The 22138-nt window shown below is 40.0% G+C and overlaps 1 protein-coding gene across 1 annotated transcript; it reads left to right on the top strand.

Moving 5' to 3' along the window:
• Positions 1-9177: 9177 nt before the first annotated feature.
• CPOX (coproporphyrinogen oxidase) lies at positions 9178-21633 on the top strand. Its single transcript, XM_002758871.4, has 7 exons — positions 9178-9833; positions 11603-11746; positions 12009-12119; positions 13928-14069; positions 16450-16668; positions 19523-19627; positions 20286-21633. Exons 1-7 carry the CDS (start codon positions 9281-9283, stop codon positions 20371-20373), a joined length of 1362 nt encoding a protein of 453 aa, XP_002758917.1. The 5' UTR covers positions 9178-9280; the 3' UTR covers positions 20374-21633.
• The last annotated feature ends 505 nt before the right edge of the window (positions 21634-22138 follow it).

Raw genomic sequence — 22138 nt, 5'->3', positions numbered from 1 at the left:
CAATGGCAAGTAGAATCAGATGGGTAGACATTTCCTGGACCAGGTAAGTTTTGAGTTTAATTGTCAACAGAGAGAGGAAAGAGAGAAAGTTTGGAACTGGTAATGTTTCTCCAACGAGTCATCAGAAAATCACCTTGTTGTCTGTGTAAACTATGGATCCATAGGTTACTATGATTATTAAAAATAATGCTCATAATAACAGAGCTAGTATATATTGACATGCACTAGGTTGTGTTCTAAGTTAATTGATCTAATCATCACAACTACCCTAAGAGGCAGGTGTTATTTCTAACTTCATTCAATGGATGAGGAAATCCAGGCACAGGGAGGTTACGTAATTGCCTAAGTTCACAAATGGCAAAGTTAGTTTTCAAACCCTGTCTGACTCCATGAGCTGTCAGACTCCATGAGCCATTTTCTTTCCTATGCTCTTAGAGAGCATTCCATTAAAAAGCAGGTTCACTGGCTCCTCTACAACCTCAAAACATGCATTTTTAACAAGATCCCAAGGAGATGCTTCTTGATACTGGTTTGCAAATTAATAGAAAGTGAGTGCCCTCTAGTGTACACATATGAGCATTAAACATTTGTTGATGTATCAGATCCTTTTCAATGTGCTCCGTAAAAAAGAGACAAATTTCATGACGCACGTATTTCAATAGTTGTAGCTGGATAAATTATATTCATGTTAATGACTAAACTGATTTGTACCGCCTTAAATATATTTTTGACACAAATTCTATAAACACAGTATTGCCAAGTATCTCTCTCCCATTAGATACCAGCAGCTCCTGGAAATTCAATTTAATTATCGGAGGTCCCCCTTCCCAATACAGCTGATTGTTAAGAATGGAGGTTCATAGCTATAGGGTATAATAAATGCTGAATGGAAAATATCACATCCACTCTGCAACAGGCAGGTTTTATCCATCCTGTCTATGTTGGTTGCATTAGACCATGAATTGTCTTCAGTGGCTCCTGCTCAGTTTATTCCCTCAGAAGGGGATGCCATTACACTTGGGGCCCTCAGCCTTTCTTCCTGTCATCTTTAAATGAAATTTAGAATAGAGACAATCCATTCACTATTTAGTGTAATGCGCATAAACTACCTATGTGACTACGTTAAGCTACTGGTTATTCTCAAAAAGGAATCTATGCCTGCATTTATTAGGTTAGAGTTAAGTGTTTATAACAAAAGACCTCAAAATTCAGTGGCTAAAACAAAAGTGAAGTTCATTGTCTCTGATATAACTTTCTATAACAGTGCTCTGTCATCCTTACTTAACACACAGATTTCATTTCTGGGTTCAAAGTGGCTGTTCCACTTCCTGCCTTCACCGCTGTATCCTAGCCGGTAGGAAAAAGGCCAGAGGAAGCACATTTGTTCCTTTGAAGAATAAACTCAGAAGTGACACACGGTAGTTTTGTTCACATTGTACTGGCCAGAATTTGAACATAAGCTTCAAGAGAGGATAGGAGGATAGTGGAAGCATTTCACTCTACTAGAGCTGTGAGGTGAAGCTGCAGTATGCTCCACTAAAACCTGGAATATGATTATTAAAGTAAGAGGAGAAAAATGGATTTCTGTTGGACAACTAGCTGCCTCTGCCACAAACTACTTCTTATGTTTGTATCTTTTTATGTGATTCTACAAGCGTCAATTATTCACAGAAAATAGGCAGAAAAATAAGCCTAGTATTTTAAGAATTCAAGTTAATAAAATAATAGAAATTTTATAGAGATGCTGCTGATTCTGTTAAGAACCTTGTTTTCTTTGCTTCATGGTCCTTCATGGTAAGTAGAGACTTCTTTATTATGAACCTAGACAATCAGTTCAAAAGCAAGTGTAGGCAGTCTTGGCATTGCATGGTTCTAAGAGGCACAAATTTCATTTCATTATCATGATTTGGTTAAACTTCACCAGCTCCCGAACAACAGAGTTCAAATTTCAGTTACCACATTAGATGACTATGGGTAATTTTGTAAAGTACAAACCTGGTGCTAGCTCTTCAGTCTACAAATCACTACATAAATAATATATATACATCATGTTCACAACCAGTCATCCTACTTTTTTCAAAGTCTGTTGGTGATTGGTCAGTGCTAATCTGTTCTTCAGTTTATGCACAGTTTGTGCAAAGTGTGTAGCCATGTTGTTTCCTTGTTGCCCCATGATAAATACATGTGTCATTTTACAAAAATGGATCATTGAAAGAGGGAACTGGTCAAGAAAGATTAAAATGCAGCAAAGAAATGGAAAGCAACAAAACTGGAAGTGAAATTCTGGTTGAACATAAATGGAATTACGGAAAAAACAGCTGACCAGGGGAATGTTGACATTGTTGCCTGTTGAGACACTCAGATGTTCACCCAGAACTAGATTAGTCAAGGATCTCCAGAGAAACAGAACTAGTAGAATGTGTATATGTTTACATATATGGAGAGAGAGAGGAAGTAGCTGATTGATTTTAAGGACTGCGGAGGCTGGAAAGTCCACGATCTGCAGGGTGGGCCAGCAGGCTGGATATCCGGGGAATAACTGATGTAGAGTTCAAGTCTGAAGGCCATCTGATGGCAGGATTTGCGAAATTCCTTCTTGCTCAGGGGAAGTCAGTCTATTGTTCTATTCAGACCTTCAACTGATTGGATGAGGCCCACTTACATTTTGGAGGGCAATCTGCTTTACTAAAAGTCTACTAACTTAAATGTTAATTTCATCTAAAAACCACCCTCACAAAAATATACGGAATAATGTTTGACCAAATATCCGGCCACTGTAGCCCAGCACATTTGATCCATAAAATTAACCATCACAGGAACTTAGTGAAGGCAAACTTTCTGGCATACCTGAAGTGCTCGTGTTGGATGAAGATATTTCAGAGGAAGTGCTGCTGGAAAAAAACAAACAAACAAAAAAACCCACTTCATTTTAAAGAAACTGTTGGAATATTTCACAACACTGAAAGCACAGAGGATCAAATGTTGAAAGCTGATCCAGACTTAGAACGTCTGACAATTGACCAAGGCATAGAAAAGACGCCTGCTTCATATCTTTAGTTCTACAATAAGAAAAAGAAGGGAAGCCTGTTCAAACTATTCTGTAGAAGTGTGAAGAAATAAAACGTGAATTCTCAATGTTTCTAATGTTTTAAATCACAATGTACCAACACAATTAGTTTTTCCATTTTTTCATCTACAACCTACAGTAACTGAGTTTTTAATGTTTCTATTAAAAATATTAAGATCACGACTTTAATATTGGCTGATGCCTGTAATCTCAGCACTTTGGGAGGCCAAGGTGGGTGGATTACCTAGGTTCAGGAGTTTGAGACCAGCCTGGGCAGCATGGTGAAACTCCATCTCTACTAAAATACAAAAAAATTAGCTGGGCATGGCAGCATGCACCTGTAATCCCAGTAACTTGGGAAGCTGGGACAGGAGAACCACTTGAACCCAGGAGGCGGAGATTGCAGTGAGCTAAGATTGTGCTACTGCACTCCAGCCTGGGTAACAGAAGGAGACTGTGTCTCAAAAAGTATTTGTACATATATATATATATGCACACACACATGCACACACAGATATATATATATATATATATATATATATATACATACATACATACATACGATCACATAACAATCATAATTTCCTATTGATTAGTAAGAATGATATGTCTGGCTTCTGCTTCCAAGGTCAATGTCATGGTCCCACAGGACCATGCAAAATGAGTATTGCCTATGTAATAGATCATTTGAAGAGATTATTTGGTGGCTTAAGTGGAATCCATTTTTCCTAGGAGGATGGGAAAGGCTGGCAGCTCCTCTGTGTGTTCTGAAGTTCCTAGTCAGGTGCAGGTGTTTAGTAAATATTTTTGTTAACATTGTATTAGCGTACAATGACCCTGGGTCAGATGAAGAGCAGGGTTGCAATGTTAATAGAGCCTAAAGACAAGGTCTAGAATCGGTCTATCTCTAAACCCATGTAAGCTTCAGTTTCCTAATCTATCCTGTGAGGAGTGACAACAGTAGTCCTCTGTACCTTGTGGGGTTGATTTGAACATAGCACATAGAAGGTGCTAAGTGTCTATAGAAAGAATAAATGATTCAGGACTCAGTTTGACTCAGGGTAGTTACCCTACAGAGTTCTCATAACCCTTCAATTATAGTTGAGTTCCTGTTTTACACAGGAAGGCTGCCTGAGGACTGATTAGAATGAAGGTGAGGACAACCATTTGGAGAAAGCAAGCCAGGCCCTTTGAAGGTTATGTATATTGGAACCTCAAATGGCTATTTTTTTACTCAATCCTCTTTCCCATTGCCATTGACCTTTATACTCCCTGAATGCAGCCTGAATGGTGCAATTTGGGAAGAGAAGAAAACAAAACCTTTAGACTGGCCATGAGGTCTCTGAGTGGTGTATAGTCTTGTATTTATAGTTCTCTCTGTTGCCTCACTTCCTTCAGCAAAGACAAACAGAACCATGCTCTAGTCTTCCACTCCAAATAAAAGATCAACATGACAACTTCCCATTCTGAGCTACTACATGTTCTTTCATTTCAGCTGCCACCTCAAAGGGTTTTCCAAAGCTCTTGTTTCAAAAACAGCCAGTGACTTCATAATTTCCCCTAGCCTCTACTCAGTACTTCTGTTTTCTGGTTGATCAGAGAGTAAAGCCTGCTGACTACATTCTCCTCTTTGATGCTGTCTCCCTCCATGTTTCTGTGACATCACACTCAAGGTCTCATGACTTCTTGTTTTTGTCCCTAAATGTGTCTGTTGTCCCATGTTCTAACATTGAGCCCTTTATCTTTTTGTTTTAAGAGTTCTTCTGGATGAGCTCATCATCCCCGCACTGTGGGTATCTCAAAAATGTATCTTTCCAGCCCTCATCCTTTCTGGCCTTGCATTTCCATTTTTATACTACTAACACCAAAGTTCAACATGTCTGCAGTAAGAGAGTATTTCAAATGCATTTTTCCCTCCTCCTGCATTTATTCAACCACATTAATTCTAGAACCAGGTCTTGGCCCAGGCTGAAGAGTTAAACGTGGGAGAAAAGATCACTCTAGATAGATGCAGAGAACAAAGAGAATTGATTTTTGACTCTCAAGTTTAGATAGCTATTGATATGGGTCTAAAGTAAAAGGTCTTAAATATGTATTTTTCAAGACAGTATTCCAGTCCACCAGAGGAGACGAACTCTCAATGACACAAGTGGACCGTTGCTTCGTGTTTCTTGAGCAAGTACTACTGGTTGCAAGTGCCCTGAAAGCATCGTGGAGGGGGTACAGGGACAATATTAAATATCTTTTCTATTCTGTCCGATGAGGACTACTCAACAGGTGCCCAATACCCATTGTTCGACTGCCTCACAAGAAAAATACTATATATATATCCCAACACTTTGTCCTCAGCATCTTCTCAGATGACACACCCTTTTGGTTGGTCCATAACATTTTTAAGACTCTGAGAATGGATGCTAAGAACATTTTTATACTGAAGGAATGGAGTGGCCAGGAAGCTTCTGTGTCTGGGCAAATGGAACAGTCAGAGAGCTTTACCTCAGCTGGTGGGAATATCTCTATTAATAATTGTCTCTATCAAACTGATTATTTCCTGTTCTCCCGATAAACTTCTGCTCTGTACTTGCTAGTTCTTCTTTCTAAATTCCCTATTTTTGGTAATCTTAGATATGCGGGCTCAAAACCCTAGAATCACATTTGAAGGCTTGTCCCTATTGTGGGCATTGATGATTTATGGTACTTTCTGTTCATCGCATTTCCCTTTTTCGAGAAATGATATTCCACATCCTCACCAACTTCCCTACCACAAAACACTAATGGGAGAGCTCCTGTTCTTACATGATGACATTTTTTTCACTCATGGCTATTTTTTATTGGTTGGTCCCAGGGTAGATATTTGAACCACAGTGAGAAAAGGTCTATATCAGAAAGATGTAAGCAGCAACAAAACACCTGACAAACACTTTCTTAAATTATTTTTTCTCATCTAACAAGAAGTTCAAAGGTAAGCAGCCCAGGGCTGGTGTATCTGCTCAAGAATGTCATCGGGACTCAGACTCCTTCTATCTAACTGCTCCGCAAACTTTGACATGGAACTTTCAGAGTCTTAGTCACAAAGTGGTTGCTGCAACGCCAGACATTACAATCAATATTACTATAGGGAAGAATTAGGGAGAAGCTAAGGGGACTGAAAGGATAGGTAACATGAGTTGGTCCCTTACATAAAATCTCCCTGAAATGTAATCTATACATTTGTGAAAAAATAATTTTAAAATTACACCAGTTAAAGAAAAAGCAAGTCAACAACACTAAATTGCATTGGATATTTAGACTACATACAGCTTTAAGAACCAATTATTTTAATGATCTATGTAAGCATTTGCTACTATAGACCTAAAAGTTTAAAATACAAGTTCCAGGACAAAAAATTGAGTTAACATTTTAAAAATTCTACTTCCTTGCCAATCTTACCACTCCTCCCATCACCCCACCAAAATTTCTGATGAGTTGGGCAGAAGCATGCCAAGGTAAACACAGATTTTCTGTAATATTTGCCTGAGTTTCTATATCTATCTGAAAGCAACAGAACTAAGTGAATTTAGCAATACATTTCTTAACTTTGGCTTTCAGAATTTGATAATTGTTGAAAATAGTATAGTTTAGTAAAAATAGTGAGAATGCGTGTGTGTGTGTGTGTGTGTGTTGTTAGAAGGTGGTAAATCTACCAGAGGGATTAACATTAGAACTCTTTCTAATATGCACCAGCAGGCCTAAAATAAGTTATGTTCAACAGGGCTTTAGGAGAAGGAAAAGTTCATAAGGATTCTGAGAAGCATGTATTATTTTGAAAAATAATACTTACTACTAATACCTGTAAGTCTAGTCAGAATCATTTTTGTGATAGGATCACATAAAAAATAAAGTTGCAAAGCGATGCAAGAAACTAAGCTAAAAAATAGATGAGAACTTCTAATTTACACCTTACTTTCTACAGCTAATTAGAAACTTTTTATTTGTCCCAACTAGTTTTCTGATGTAAGAAATTACTTAGATTAGTGATATCTTTTTTTTTTCCTCCACACACTGACAAATATGATTTAAATACGAGTATCCCACTTGGGAACAATTTGAACCCCCAGAAAGGTGATTTAAACCCATACTAACCAAGCTATTGAAGCCTTTCTTATGCATTAAATAACAGGTTGCCAGTAGGGAGGGTGTGGGGAACCAGAGGAAGAACGGAGAGGCCCTTTGCTTAGAAAGGCTAAGGATGAGAGGGATGGAAACCTGGAAGCTAGTACACAATTTGCTCAGCATCAGCCTCTGTGACTGGGCGAATGTTTAAAACAGTCTGTTCTTACTTAGCTTTTACTAACCTTATGGGTATTTGCAGAATTAGAGCAATAATGAAGGATCTTCTTACAAATAAACGAGCAGAGAGGCTCCTTTTCATTTGATGAGGTTCATTTCTCATCACCAGGCCCAGCCCAACCCCATCACAGGCATCCAGAAGAGGGCATCAACCTTTCCTACAATGATCATTCTCATTTCCTTGCCTCCACTTCTAACTTGGCCTCCTGGCAGGTGGTGCTATGGCTAAAAGCTAATTGTTTTTCTTCCCTAAAAGTAGCTTAGTCACAGGCCGGGCGCGGTGGCTCACGCCTATAAACCCAGCACTTTGGGAGGCCGAGGAGGGTGGATCACGAGCTCAAGAGATCGAGACCATCCTGGTCAACAAGATGAAACCCCGTCTCTACTAAAAATACAAAAATTAGCTGGGCACGGTGGCACGCGCCTGTAGTCCCAGCTACTCGGGAGGCTGAGGCAGGAGAAATGCTTGAACCCAGGAGGCGGAGGTTGCGGTGAGCCGAGATCGCGCCATTGCACTCCAGCCTGGGTAACAAGAGCGAAACTCCGTCTCAAAAAAAAAAAGTAGCTTAGTCACTTCTCAACCCAAGCCCTTACTTTCCATTGATTCTCAGTGGTGAGGCTTGGGCAAGCACACCCACCTTGCTAACATCATGTCCCAGTGGGAGAACTGCCAGGTGCAGTTGTGGGTGGATAAGATACCAATTGGTCCGACTCAAAAGCCGTGGAGATTCCGTCAGTGCATCCCGCCACTAAGAAAAAACTTGTGGCAACAGCTACCAGTGGCTTAAATTATTATCTACCACTAGAAATTAAAATAATCGTGGAGACTTATGGGACAAATTAGCCCATGACAATAGTTCTCACACTTTTGCGCCCAGGAACCATGAAGCTGTGGTATGGTTACAGCGGGGACAAAGAGCTGCCTGTCACATGTTAGCTTCTTTCCTCGTTTCTTTAAAGGGTGGGGGAAGGGAGCCAGAGTGGGAGGACGTGTGGACTTTGCCCTGCCTAGTTTGCAGCCGTTGTTGTAAGTACTAAACGTGAGCAATATTTGAAAGACCCTACAGTACAATAACTATTTTTAAAATTCTTCTTAATCACCAAAACGCACCAAGTCAGGAATTTTCTACTGGTTAACGGAAACAGTCACTTTGCCTTTCGTTTTTCTAAAACAAGTAGGCACTATGGAAGCAACGCCTGGGTAAATCTTGAGGACAGAACGGTGGTGCGGACTGGATCACAGAAACTCTTCTCCCAGATCCCCTTCCGAGCCCATTACTTGCTTCTCCCACTCTCTTTAGAAAATCATCCTTAAGCAAGACGTTTCCCAGCCTGCTCATCCCCGCCCCCTCAAGCCCTAGAAACTCTAGAGGACCAGGACCCAGGGCGAAGGGCGGGTTTGTATATCCTGGGCCGGGATCTGCATTCTGCAAACTCTGAAAATGTAAGCGCGACTACGTTCTCTGCCGCATTTCTGCCCCGGTCCGCCCTCAGCCTCCCAGCCCTACTCTATCTTCTTCCCGAGGCCGAAAGACAGCCGCCCCAAGGTTGTATGTGATCAGAAAGCCCATCTTATCTCTCGGGCAGCTTCCACAGCACGTCCCATCCCCCCCCGCCCCCGCTCTCCTCGCCTCAGATCAGCCCTTCCGGGCGCTCCGGATTCTTATCTCCCGCCAGCGCCGGGACGCGGCAGGCGGCGATAGGAGCAGGACTACATCTCCCAGCGTGCCCCGCTTCGCGCCCGCGCCGCGGGAGCCCGAAGCGCCGGCAGCGGCCCTTCCAGAAGGGTTCTCTGCTTTCGGGGCTCGCGGGCTCGGGATTGCCGGGGGGCTCTGAGGCTCGACTCTGGGACCCAGGCACTGCCCGGGGTGACCGTGCGGGAGTATGGCCTTGCAGCTGGGCAGGCTGAGCGCAGCCCCTTGCTGGCGCGCGGCGCGGGGCGGCTGCGGAGGGCCCCGCGCCTGGTCCCACCGCGGCTGTGAAGGTCTCTGCGCCGGGTCCCCGTGCAGCGCAGCCGGACGCATCTGCCGGCCCCCTGGCCCGGTTGGCACGGAGCAGAGCCGCGGGCTGGGGCACGTCCCGACGGCGAGAGGCGGCACCTGGCAGGGGACAGGGCTGGCCGCGGCGCTGGCGGGGGTGGTGGGGCTGGCCGCCGCCGCCTTCGGGCATGTGCAGCGGGCGGAGATGGTGCCCAAGAGCTCGGGGACGCGGGAACCTTCGCTGGGGAGGCCAGAGGAGGAGGATGAGCTGGCCCGCCGCTGCAGCTGCTTCATGGCCGCGCCTGTGACCGACCTGGGCGAGCTGCGAAGGAGGCCGGCCGACATGAAGACCAAGATGGAACTGCTGATCCTGGAGACCCAGGCGCAGGTGTGCCAGGCTCTGGCACAGGTAGACGGGGGTGCCAGCTTTTCTGTGGACCGGTGGGAGAGGAAAGAAGGTAAGGAAGCCGGCCACTAGCGGAAGGTGGAGATGAGTGGAAAAAAGGTCAGGTTCCAGGTTTCAGACAGAAAACATAATAGTTCACAGTACGGGATAGGGTAGTAGGTAGCGGGTACCCACAGAGAGGCTGCTTGGTTAAGAGACTGCTGATAAAAAGAGGGACGCTGAAAGGGTCGCCACCCCTCTGCTTGCAGGTATGGACACGGATCAGCTGTCACTCGAGTACTGCATTTCAAAATCTTTGCAATTCCATAGCAGAATTTTTTGTAGAAATCTTAAGTGATATTTGCAGCTAACAAGCTTAGATGTCCAAAGTTTGCTATTGAACATAAATTTCAGTAGATTAGGGAACACAGTTTATCTCCTTCTCTGGGTGAATTTGCCCTTTTTCCTTTTTAGGATATAGAACTCATCTCCTGCCCGCTAAGTGTCAGCTAAACTCCTCCAGTTAGGGTATCATTGTGTCAGACTCTTCCCACTTCTTTTTAATATTGCGCAAGATATATTTGATTGGTTTCTCAGTAGCGCTACCAAATGCACCCATCAGGTTTCCTGCTAGGAAAATCTTCCCTTTCAATGGCAAAATATTTGAGCATCAAAATCCAGTTCTCATAGAGGCATACATTCATGACACGTTGTTGCCCATACAGGGAAACCCCACATCTTGAGTGGAAACTTGAAGGATTCCTGACTTTTCCTAGCTGGAAATACAACAGCAGCTTCTCACCAGCAGATTTCGATCTGTGATACTGCCACATCTATATTGAATGGAGTCTAGTTTTCTATCGTGTAATGTTTTCAAGTAAAGACCACTGAACCAGGACACAATCTCAAGTACAAGACTAGCTGTGTGACCCTAGAGGTTACTCTTTTATGGCGTTTTCCCATCTGTGAAATATACATATATATATTTCATCTTATTTAATCCTCCTACTACACATGTATATGGATAGAATATATGTGAAGTGCTTAGAATATTGTCCGAAACATAGCATTTAGACAATTTGTTTCAGCCACTTGTCATCAGTTAGATCTTGGATAAGATGTTTTGCCTCTCTGGCCCTCAGTTTTCTCATTGGGAATATATGAGAGTTGTACAGGATCATCTTATTTCCTATCCAGCTCTAACTGTTCTTAGAAATAACAAGCCAAACATGAAATTTGATGAAACAGTGCCCTTGCAGTGACCCTAGTACCTTAAGAAAAAAATGAGTAGTAAGGCTCATACACCTGAATACTAATGTGCGTCTCACTCATATTAAGGTTCTGAATTTTTTCAGAGTTTGAATATCAATTGTTTCTTAATTGCCTGTAAATCAAATTAAAAGGTAAGCAGCCCACTGAGAAAGAAATTTTTGAAACAGTATTGATCTCTTAAATTCAGTAATAATAGAACACCCTTCAAGTCTACCCATTCCTATTTTTTACCTTAGTTAGCTTTCTCTCATATATCATAACTGTTGGATGCTGTTCTGAACAGTAGTATTTGAAAGGAGAATATTCCAATGATTGATTTCAGATGATGGCAGGAGAATGTTGAAGAAATACTCAGTTTAGTGATATAAGAAGGTCCAGTATGTGCCCAATATTAATAGCATATGTCATAAAGCTAAACTCGTTATCTAATTTTATCATACATAAAATAATAAATACACTGACATAAAAGATTTGGGAAACAGGAGGAAAATAACCATCTTCATGCAAGGTTTGCTTTCAGTTTTGCACATACTCTTACACTGTCTCCTTATTTTACATTTCTATACACAGGAGGTGGCGGCATCAGCTGTGTACTTCAAGATGGGCGCGTTTTCGAAAAGGCTGGGGTGAGCATTTCTGTTGTTCATGGAAATCTTTCTGAGGAAGCAGCAAAACAAATGAGAAGCAGAGGAAAAGTTCTGAAGACTAAAGATGGTAAATCAGACAATCTTGATAGTCTTTACTAGTCCCTGCAAACCTTATTTTGCCCACAAGTTTTATTTATAAATTAAATATTGTTTCTGAAAAAAGCCATTTGGGTTCATATGCCACATATTGACAATTCCTTTTTAAAAATTATGTTTTTAAGAGACAAATGAAAAAGCAGCTTTTGAAAATTGACTTAGAAGCATATTAGATTGTTTCAAGCCATTCAAGGTAACTGAATATAGCTTACTACTCGTATTTTACTTTCCAGGTAAATTGCCATTTTGTGCTATGGGTGTGAGCTCTGTTATCCACCCCAAGAATCCTCATGCTCCTACTATCCATTTCAACTACAGATACTTTGAAGTAGAAGAAGCTGACGGTAAGGATCTCAGGAGCTGTGGAAAGTACTATTGTGCAAAATGTGCATTTTAAAACAGATAAGAGGGCATAACATCTGAAAACGAGAAAGAGTAAATAGTCTTAACTGGGTCTTTCAGGAGGCATATAAAGGCAATTTCTTGGCAAGTGCAATGGATTATGCACAAGACATGACAAGTGAGAATGGGGCTGGGCACGGTGGCTCACATCTGTAATCCCAGCACTTTGGGAGGCTCAGGCGAGCGGATTACTTGAGGTCAGGAGTTCGAGAACAGCCTGGCCAACATGGCGAAACCCCATCTCTACTAAAAATTCAAAAAATTAGCTGGGCGCAGTGGCACGTGCCTGTAGTCTCAGCTACTCAGAAGGCTGAGGTAGAAGATTCACTTGAACCTGGGAGGCGGAGGTTGCAGTTAGCAGAGGTTGTGCCACTGCACTCCAGCCTAGGTGACAGAAACGCCGTCTCAGAAAAAAAAAAAATGTTGATTGACTCTGACCTTCCCATATTTCCTCCAACGTATAAGGAATGATTTAATGAACCTGAACTTCAGGGTGCACCTAGGGTTCTTTGCAAGTATAAATACATTACATCCGAAGGAGCACCTTATGTACAAGGTTAAGTTGAAAATGAGAACTTGTTCTGGGAAAATATTTTACATGTACATAGCTTTGCTAGTCACCAGTGCATTAGCAGTGGGTTAAAATGGGAGGCAGTTGATTGTGCCTCGTGTGCATGTAGTTTGTAGTTCCAGCCTGTTTCTTCTCTGATAACACATGTCAGAGCACCTCTGCAGTGCCACGCCTACTCCTGTTGGTGTCTATGTAGGTGAAGGCATTTGAAGTCACTGCTTTAACTTTTCATTTTGAAGTCATTCAGTTTTGTTCAACCTTTTATGTTTAAAGTTGATAACTGGTATTGACAACTCAAACACCTGTGAGCACGTGAAACAGTTATTCTCAAGTGGTAAGTTGCGTCAGCAAGTGTTTTTACTCTTTCTAGGAAAGGGGAGGGGTGGCAGTGGTTCTTAATACAAGGAGTGTGAGAATCTCCTGGGGAGCTTTTATAAACTACAGATTCCTGGGCCAGAGATGTGTGGTTTTTTTGTTTTTTTTTTTAAATGGTGCTCAGAAGAGCTATTTTAAGCTCCTCATATGATTCTCATATACAGCTAGAGTTGCAGTCTACTTCCTCATCCACCACTACACGGTTTTATCATTTCACTGCCCTGCATATCATTCCTTGCAAGTTCCACTCTCCTGCCTTTTACTTTCTTCCTTTCTGCTTTTACTTTTTTGTTGTTGTTCTGTTGTTTATTATTATTACTATTATTTATTTATTTTTTTTTTGTGATGGAGTCTTACTCTTGTCGCCCAGGCTGGAGTGCAACGGCTTAATCTTGGCTCATGGCAACCTCCACCTCCTTGGTTCAAGCAATTCTCCTGCCTCAGCCTTCCAAATAGCTGGGATAATAGATTCCTGCCACCATGCCTGGCTAATTTTTGTATTTTTAGTAGAGACGAGGTTTCACCACGTACGCCAGGCTGGTCTCGAACTCCCTCAGGTGATCCGCCCGCTTCGGCCTCCCAAAGTGCTGGGATTACAAGCATGAGCCACTGCACCTGGCTGCTTTTACCTCTTTTGTTCTGCCTGGGCCTTACTCGTCTTTAGAGCTAAAATCAGTTAAAATGTTTTTTAATTGTCATCCATTTTATGCTTAATAAATTAAGCTGCTAAATTAAATTTCCTAATATAGCCAGTGATGCTGAATCTCCAAGTCCACATTAGAATCCCATGTCTTGATTTTGTAGGTAACAAGCAGTGGTGGTTTGGTGGTGGATGTGACCTCACCCCAACATACCTGAACCAAGAAGACGCTGTCCATTTTCACAGAACACTAAAGGAGGCTTGTGACCAGCATGGTTCAGATCTCTACCCCAAATTTAAAAAATGGTAGGTAAAAGAACTGAACTTCCATGACCCCAAATTACATTCCATTCCTTCTGAAGGCCACTGTCACAAAATATCTTCTACATATGAAAATGGGACTATTTTTTTTACTTTGCTCATCAGAAGAATTAGTATACCAGTTTTAAGTGTTTTTATTATTTACTTAGGAATATTATAATATAAATTGAGTAGTAACATCTTTTTATTCCAAATGATTTAGAATGGTAGACTATAAACTATAAGGTGATCTATACTTGAGAATGAGAGGCTTTTTAATCTAGAGTGGGATGGTAAATTCTCATTCCAAATGAGAATTATCCTGATGTTGACTTGGGAATGTGTAAGGGCATGGGAAGGGTTGGAGAACCACTGGAGGGAGATGCTAACATACCAGAGATTTTGGCCAAGGGGAAAGAAGAATTGGGAATTTGTTAAAGAAATTCTAAAGGTAAAATAAGAAAACAAACAAACAAAAGTGTGGGAAGACCCAGAATATTTGTTATCTATCAAATGGAATCTTGGCACAAATAGTTTGGAATCCAAGTACTTGATTCTGCTTAGAGCTAATTGTCATTCTTGAAAAAGGAAGAACAGAAAAGTTTTTGTCTTTTTGCTTTGTTTTTAGAGCTAATAGTTGTGAAATGTTAATATCATTGATGCAAGAGCATGGAGTTCTGCTTTAAAATCCTCAGAAAAGATGAAACATTTGAATATTCTCTTCTTGATTTAACGTTACTACTGAAAACTACGTAGTCATGGATGCATGCAGATACGGGTTTTTTGTTTGATTTTTCGTCTCTCGCAGACGTTAGCATCCTTCCAGGAGGACTGATAGAGTAGACAGTTCTCTTTTTTTGCTTCCTTTCTCTAGCTATTACTGAGATGACTTTAAGCAGTATTAGGTAATAAAATATCTAGGATGCTAGCTAGTTAAGAATTTTTTAGTATAAGTGCTTTGGTTTGAATATTTGTCCCCTCCAAAACTCACGTTGAAATTTAGCCCCCAATGTGGCAGTATTAAAAGCTGGGTCCTTTAAGAGGTGATTGGGCAGAGCCCTGACCGATGGATTAATCCATTCATAGATTAATGGATTAAATCATGGGAGTGAGACTGGTGGCTTTATAAGAGACCTGAGCTAGCATGATCAGCCCCCTCACCATGTGTTGCTGTGCACCGCCTCAGGACTCTTCAAAGACCCCACTGGAAAGAACACTCACATTAGATGAAGCCCCTCAACCTTGGACTTCTCAGCTTCCATAACTATAAGAAATAAGTTCCTTTTATTTATAAATTAATAGAGTTTCAGCTATTCTATTATAAGCAATAGAACACCTACTGGGAAATAAGTGTTTAATAGATCACTTAATTTTATAATTTTTTGAAGAGACATTTTGAAATAGTATAACTTGGGTTAAGAGCTGACTTTACAACCTTGCTCAGGATTTACTTTTTTAGACCATGTTAATAAAATGTGCATATAAAGCCAACAAGTCACAGTTGAGGTGAATTCTACTAATGCGTCAGTTCTAGGGATTTGCAGCTGTTGCTTTTTGTTGTTTTTTAAGCAGTTGAAGCTGTATTTAAGGTGACCTTTTACATAGCTTTTAGTTTTTGTTTGAACACGTTTTTCCATTTAGGGACCTTTATGCAGAGATTATCAAAAGAACTACTTCTAGGGTGTAAACTATTTTACAAGTTTAGCAGTTCGGAAACAGCTTCTTAAGAAACTGTTCTAGTAGACACAGGCGAGGAGACTCAAAAACGGATGAACAGTTGTATGTGCTGCCTCACAGGGTAAGCTTTCATATGTCTGCTATGACATATGAAAGAATAACTATTCTCTGAACTTTTTTTTCCACCAGCTTTTTGCTCTGTTGTTCATGCTATAGAACCATCAAATTTTATTGCTGAAGAAAACCTGAGAGATTGTTTATAGTACCTTCCTTTGGTGAATAAAGAACTCAAGAGAGCTTGGATTTGCAACGTGGTTGTATCATTGTTAGTGGAAGATTCCTGTCTTCCTGCCTCTTACAAAAGCAGCAGTGCTTCTGAAGGTAGCAGCATCACTCATTCCAAGAAATACAGTGTCAATATTGGAGTATTTCTCTTTTCACTATAGTTCTTAAGAATTTCACATCCTTTACATAGACTTGTGTTCTGTTGTCTGGTTGCTTTGAAGATAAGAGGATAATCATTTTCTACATGGGTGATATCTGCAAAAAAATCTGTCTGAAGTCCTCATTTCATTTTCATAGTTGGACAGCAAGTAAGGACACTATGCTGAGATTAGTTGAGGATAGTGCTGTAACCTGAAAAGCTCACATTGATTTTCATGTCTCTTTTTTCCATTTGATCCCTGGTTTGGCCTGCTGTGTTTTCCAGGTGTGATGATTACTTCTTTATTGCCCATCGTGGAGAGCGGCGGGGCATTGGTGGTATCTTTTTTGATGATCTTGACTCTCCATCCAAGGAGGAGGTGTTTTGCTTTGTACAGAGCTGTGCCAAGGCTGTAGTGCCTTCTTATATTCCCCTTGTGAAAAAGCACTGTAATGACTCATTCACCCCCCAGGAGAAGCTGTGGCAGCAGCTCAGAAGAGGACGGTAAGTGACTGGAGAATGAATTCTTTCATGGCATAACTGGGGGAGGTGGAGCAGCTCTTAATAATAGTGGGTGTTGCGTTGTTAGATACTTTGTAATCGTTATGTTAATTTCTTTTAATAGCTAGATGAATATTAAATGAATTAAAAGACATTGTTTAAAGTATTATAAATATAGCAAAGTTTAATTCATCTATACATTAGAGACTCATAGTAGGCTTATGTAGTTAAGTACTTGCTGAATTTAATTCTGCTGATTTCTTTTAGTTAGTCTTCTAGTAATACCCTCCAGCCTTAATGATGTGGGCATCATTTAATGTCTTTGCTGCTTTTTAAATTTGGAATCATACATTTTTTCATTCATCTTAAAGATTTTACAGAAGTTTTTTTAATGGAAATAATTTCAGAAATTCTGCCAGCCTCTTTGTTAAGCATTTTGTATCTGATGTTTTTTATCAAACCTGTAAGATAGGTGTAATCATCTTTTTTCACAAAGTTAGTCTGTTGCCCAAGAAACACAGCTGGTAAGTATAAGATCTCAGATGTGGAACTGGGTCAAAATGACTTCAAAACTTGTAGTCTGTGTAGCGTATCCAGCTAAGCAGTCGAAGCAGGTTTGTGATTCTTACCGTGATACTCATCTTAGCCACCCTGCTCTGTGCAGTGAGCCTGGCGAGCTCAGTAGGTGTCCAGCCTGAGGTTATCTCCAGCCACTGGTGTACTTGTAAATCGACTCCAGGTTATACAGCCTGCTGGCCCCGATCAGCGTCTCATTACCACCTTAAATACCTGTGTCCTACTGGAACCTGGCTATAAAATAGATTTTCTTACTGATGTTAATTCTGTGTCAGGCAAAAGAAGCTTTGGGTACTAAGGAGGTAAAGCTTTTGCCATAAAGAGGTCAACCTAAATAACATTCCAAGTCTAAAGATAAACATTTGTGTATATCCTTCTTTTGACTGCCTGTGCTATCTGCTTCCCATTTATTAACTTGAAAAACATGAGAGTAATTTTTTTTTTAGAAATTTCTTAAATAATGCATCTATTTTTTAACATGGTTTTTTTTGTTCGTTTCCATAATTTCTTGAATAAACCTCTACCACTCTTTCCTTCTTTCACTTGATATTTATTTTTGGGCCCCAGAGATGAGGCACTATCTTGGCTACCAGGTGGCCATAACATGAACCTGTCAAAAAGAGCCTCATACTTTAGTGGGTAGACAGACCTAAGAGGACAATTTAGAACTCTGTGCAAAGTAAAGTGTTCTAGTTTTGCAGAAGATTTCATAGGCAAAGCTGGCAGGTTTTGTGAATACTACTTAAGTAAACCCTTTAAAGCTTCATTGACAGGAGTCACGGTTTGTGTTGTGGTTTTGTTTTACATTGCTTGATGGCAGGTCATCCTGAAAGTCACTGTGTGTATATTGCACGTCTGGTGTCATGAGATAGGCAGAAGTGTGGGACGTTAGATTAATTTTCTGTGGTATGGTATGTGACTGTTATTCAACGACAGCTTCTTTCTGCCTCCCTTATCTCTGGACCTTAAGATGGCAATAAACTCTGGGGCCTAGGATAACCCCAGCTCTTCTCTAGAACTATCAACACTGTTTTTTGGTTTCTAATACTGCAGTCCTGACCAGTTACCTGTTTCAGAAAGGTAATAGCCGGTGAAAAAGGTAGCCAAAAAGTGGAATTATTTCCCATGGGCTTAGAAAAGGATTCAGAAGATTCACTTTAATTATCTTTTGAAACAGACATAAGAAGGTATTAAATAGTTGTTTGTACATAAAAGTCAATGATAAATGGTGAGAATTAGAAAGGGAGCCATAGATAAATTCTTTACCCTTTTGCAGGGCTTTTGACAAGTTCCACATAAAAAGGTGCTTTTTTAAAAATTAAAGTATTGGGGGAATCTAGAGAATCTTTTGCTATAGATGGGCATCAAGACAGTACCCAGTAGGTAAATAAGAATATGTGAGTGAAGTTTAGACCAAGGGAGGAATTTCTGAATAAGATAAGAAATGATCTGAAAGGGGCACTGTTTATTGAACTTTTCAGATTTATGAATCATTCTAAATTCTTTTGAGTAGTAGAAATTATCCTTTTGAAATTGGAGAGGGAGACCCTTTACATCCTATGTTAAAGGCAGATACAGGTTTTGAAGCTGGATGGAGTCTAGCTTTGACTATGGCAGTTAATATACTGAATCAAGTTTGAGTTGATGCTAAGGGTATTAAAAAAGCTGCAACTCAACACTATCTTTTATTATGATTGCTATTAATCTGCAGAGAGACTGAATTATATGACTGCTTATTAATGCAATTAACTACTTTAAGAAAGAAGAATATATAGAATATCTTTATTATTAATAAATTATTGTTAGCTGTAGTTGGCCTTTCAGATGCAGAAGTTTTACACCATCTTAGTAGTAGTACTTGTGAGTTACAGGCAGTGTAATGAAATCTTTGACTCTGAAACATCTCAGACTATGAGGAAGGCCAGAAGGAGCTGGGTTATCCTGAAAAGGGATGCCATTTCTTTTTCTTAATTGTTGTTGTGTCTTAAACTTCTCAGCTGTGTGTCAATTCTGTTTATTTATGGGAAAACATAACCTTGTATTGTAACTGCTCTGTGTTGGGGCAGAATCTATTTTCTATTGTTTGTTGGGTAGAATACCCTTTTATTTCTGCCTGTCCAGATGGAGAGCTCTCAGTGGGCTGTAGGTTGGTGTCCTCTGTGCCAGTTCCAGCTGATGGGAACTGGGGGGAAGAACCCACCCCTTTTTAAGTATTTGTTATGGGTTAGTCTTAAGATTTTATTGAGCTGGCCCTTAATGTTATTTGATGTATTTATGACAGGTATGTAGAATTTAATCTGCTGTATGATAGGGGGACAAAGTTTGGCCTCTTCACTCCAGGATCCAGAATTGAAAGCATCTTGATGTCTTTACCTTTAACTGCCCGGTAAGAAGATAACTCATTGTAGTTGTTATCTGTCTACTCCCAATTCCCAAACACCCACAAAATATGAAAGTTGACACTGCAGATGTCTTTGTTAGTTTTGACTTTGCTGATTTTATAAGAAAATCACAGTCAAATAATTAAGGCAAATCAAATTGGGTATTTTAAGCGGTGACAGGGTGAATGCCACAGCTCTATGAGGACAAGGAGGCACTAGAGGGAGAGAGAACACAGGCTGGGTCATGGTGGCTAGCAGGTGAGATGGACCTTACCTGCCTATTTGTTTCTCTGGGAAGAGGTATGCATAAGTATTAAGCTAAAGAAAGTTTGCCTGTGGATCATATGAGGTTCTACACTTTATGAAACCCTGGTTTATATTAAAAGTGTATTTTGGTTCTGGGATATTAATATTAGCCAAAGCATACTCAAGAGTTATTAAGAAACTATTTGTTTAGCAAACAAATTAGTTAAACTATTTGTTTAACTATTTGTTTTTTTTTAAAGGTCTGGTTGTTACAAGGCACATCAGGCACAGTAGAGACAAAGAAGTTTAAATCTTTTTTTTAATTCTTAGGATTTTATTTTTTATTTATGTTAAGTAAAGAGGTATGTGTGTCATTATTTTTTATGATTTTTTTGCTTTTGTTTTGGACATGCTCAGATGGGAGTACATGCATTCACCCTCAGAGAATTCCAAAGAAGCTGAAATTCTGGAAGTTCTACGTCATCCAAGGGACTGGGTGCGTTGATGCAGGCAAAGTGGCCATGCAGGGGTTTGGAGGGCACAAGATGTGTGCCCCCCATGCCACTGGCTGGCACTGTTGCCACCGTGTGGCAGTTAGTTACCTGTGCCTCAGTGCTCCAGTCTTCTCAACTCTGCACCCTGCCTCATGGGCAGATGGTAACATGTATTGGATGCTGTCAGTGATGAATGGTGAGATGGAAGATTGTCAGTCAATTGATTAAACCTCATTTATACATCTAGCATCATTTTATATAACTAGTTTACAAAATAGGACATTGAGTTTCCAAGTATTGAGATAAGGGAATATAAATAGTATTATATGTATCAGGAAATTTCTCATCTTGTTTTTGTTTCATGTACTTTTTAAAGTTTTCATTTCTGCCACAAAAATCTGTCATGGGATACATTTTATTTTTATTAATTCAGTGAAGTTGAGACTTCATAATAATTTTAGAATGCAACTTGAAGGTAAAAATTTTATTTTGTCAGTACCAAAATCTCTGATGTAATCTTTATATATCTTTTTTCAGAGAACATAATATTGTAAAGTAGATATGCATTTTTATAATAGGCATTTAGAAGCACTTGAAATATTCTTAATCTCTGCGTGTGTTATAATTCATTTATTTCTGTAGTATGTAAACTAAAGTGACATTACTATTATTTAAGAGATGTCTGAGTTGTAATTTTGATTTTTGTGGAACCATAGTTTGTTAATGTTGGGATTCTCTGCTCTTTTGAATGTGAAAGCTTATATCCCTGAATTCTGATATTTAAATTTTCTATTTCAGACATCTCTATGTGGAAGTTGAAACTAAAAACAATCCTAGGGATATCATGAATTTAGGTAGTATTTCTCATTTGGAAAGTGAAATGAGAAATAATTTCCTTATTTAAAGCAAATATATATAATATGAGAAACTTACAGGCATTTCATACACACATTTCTTAGTAAAATGGACACATTAAAAATGTCCTCTTTTTTATATTAGAGATTCTGCAGCTCTTTGCTCTTAAGAGAAAATCACAACAGAATTCTTAATGAATCACTTCTTTGTTTATATAACAACAGGAATGTATTATTTTAGTCGTTTCACAATAAATTTATAAGGAACAGCATCTCATATATTATTAAACACTATCTTGGAACATGTTGAATGTATGTGATTGCATGTGGCCTTAAAAAGGGCTGCAAAATGTATGAACTCTTCAATGTCTTAAACAGATATGCTAATAAATTTGATTATGAAGTACGACCAATAAATATTTATATATTTTTGTTGCCAGGATAATATAGAAAAACACAAATATTTCTTATTACAGTTGACCCTTGAACAACAGTAGGGCTGGAGTGCCGGCTCCTCCTTACTGCGCACAGGCTCAAATCCTTGTGCAACATTTTTTTTCTTTTTTCTCAAATTTTTTTTATTGCATTTTAGGTTTTGGGGTACATGTGAAGAACATGCAAGATAGTTGCATAGGTACACACATGGCAGTGTGATGTGCTGCCTTCCTCCTCATCACCTATATCTGGCATTTCTCCCCATGTTACCTTTCCCCAACTCCCAACCCCTGCTGTCTCTCCCCTGTTTTCCCCCAATAGACCCCAGTGTGTGATGCTCCCTCCCTGTGTCCATGTGTTCTCATTGTTCAACACCCGCCTATGAGTGAGAACATGTGGTTTTTGATTTTCTGTTCTTGTGTCAGTTTGCTGAGAATGATGGTTTTCCAGGTTCATCCATGTCCCTACAAAGGACACGAACTCATCA

The sequence above is a fragment of the Callithrix jacchus genome, chromosome 15, assembly GCF_049354715.1.
Source record: "Callithrix jacchus isolate 240 chromosome 15, calJac240_pri, whole genome shotgun sequence".
NCBI classification, from domain to species: domain Eukaryota; kingdom Metazoa; phylum Chordata; class Mammalia; order Primates; family Cebidae; genus Callithrix; species Callithrix jacchus.
This window is presented reverse-complemented; position numbering and strand designations above follow the sequence as displayed.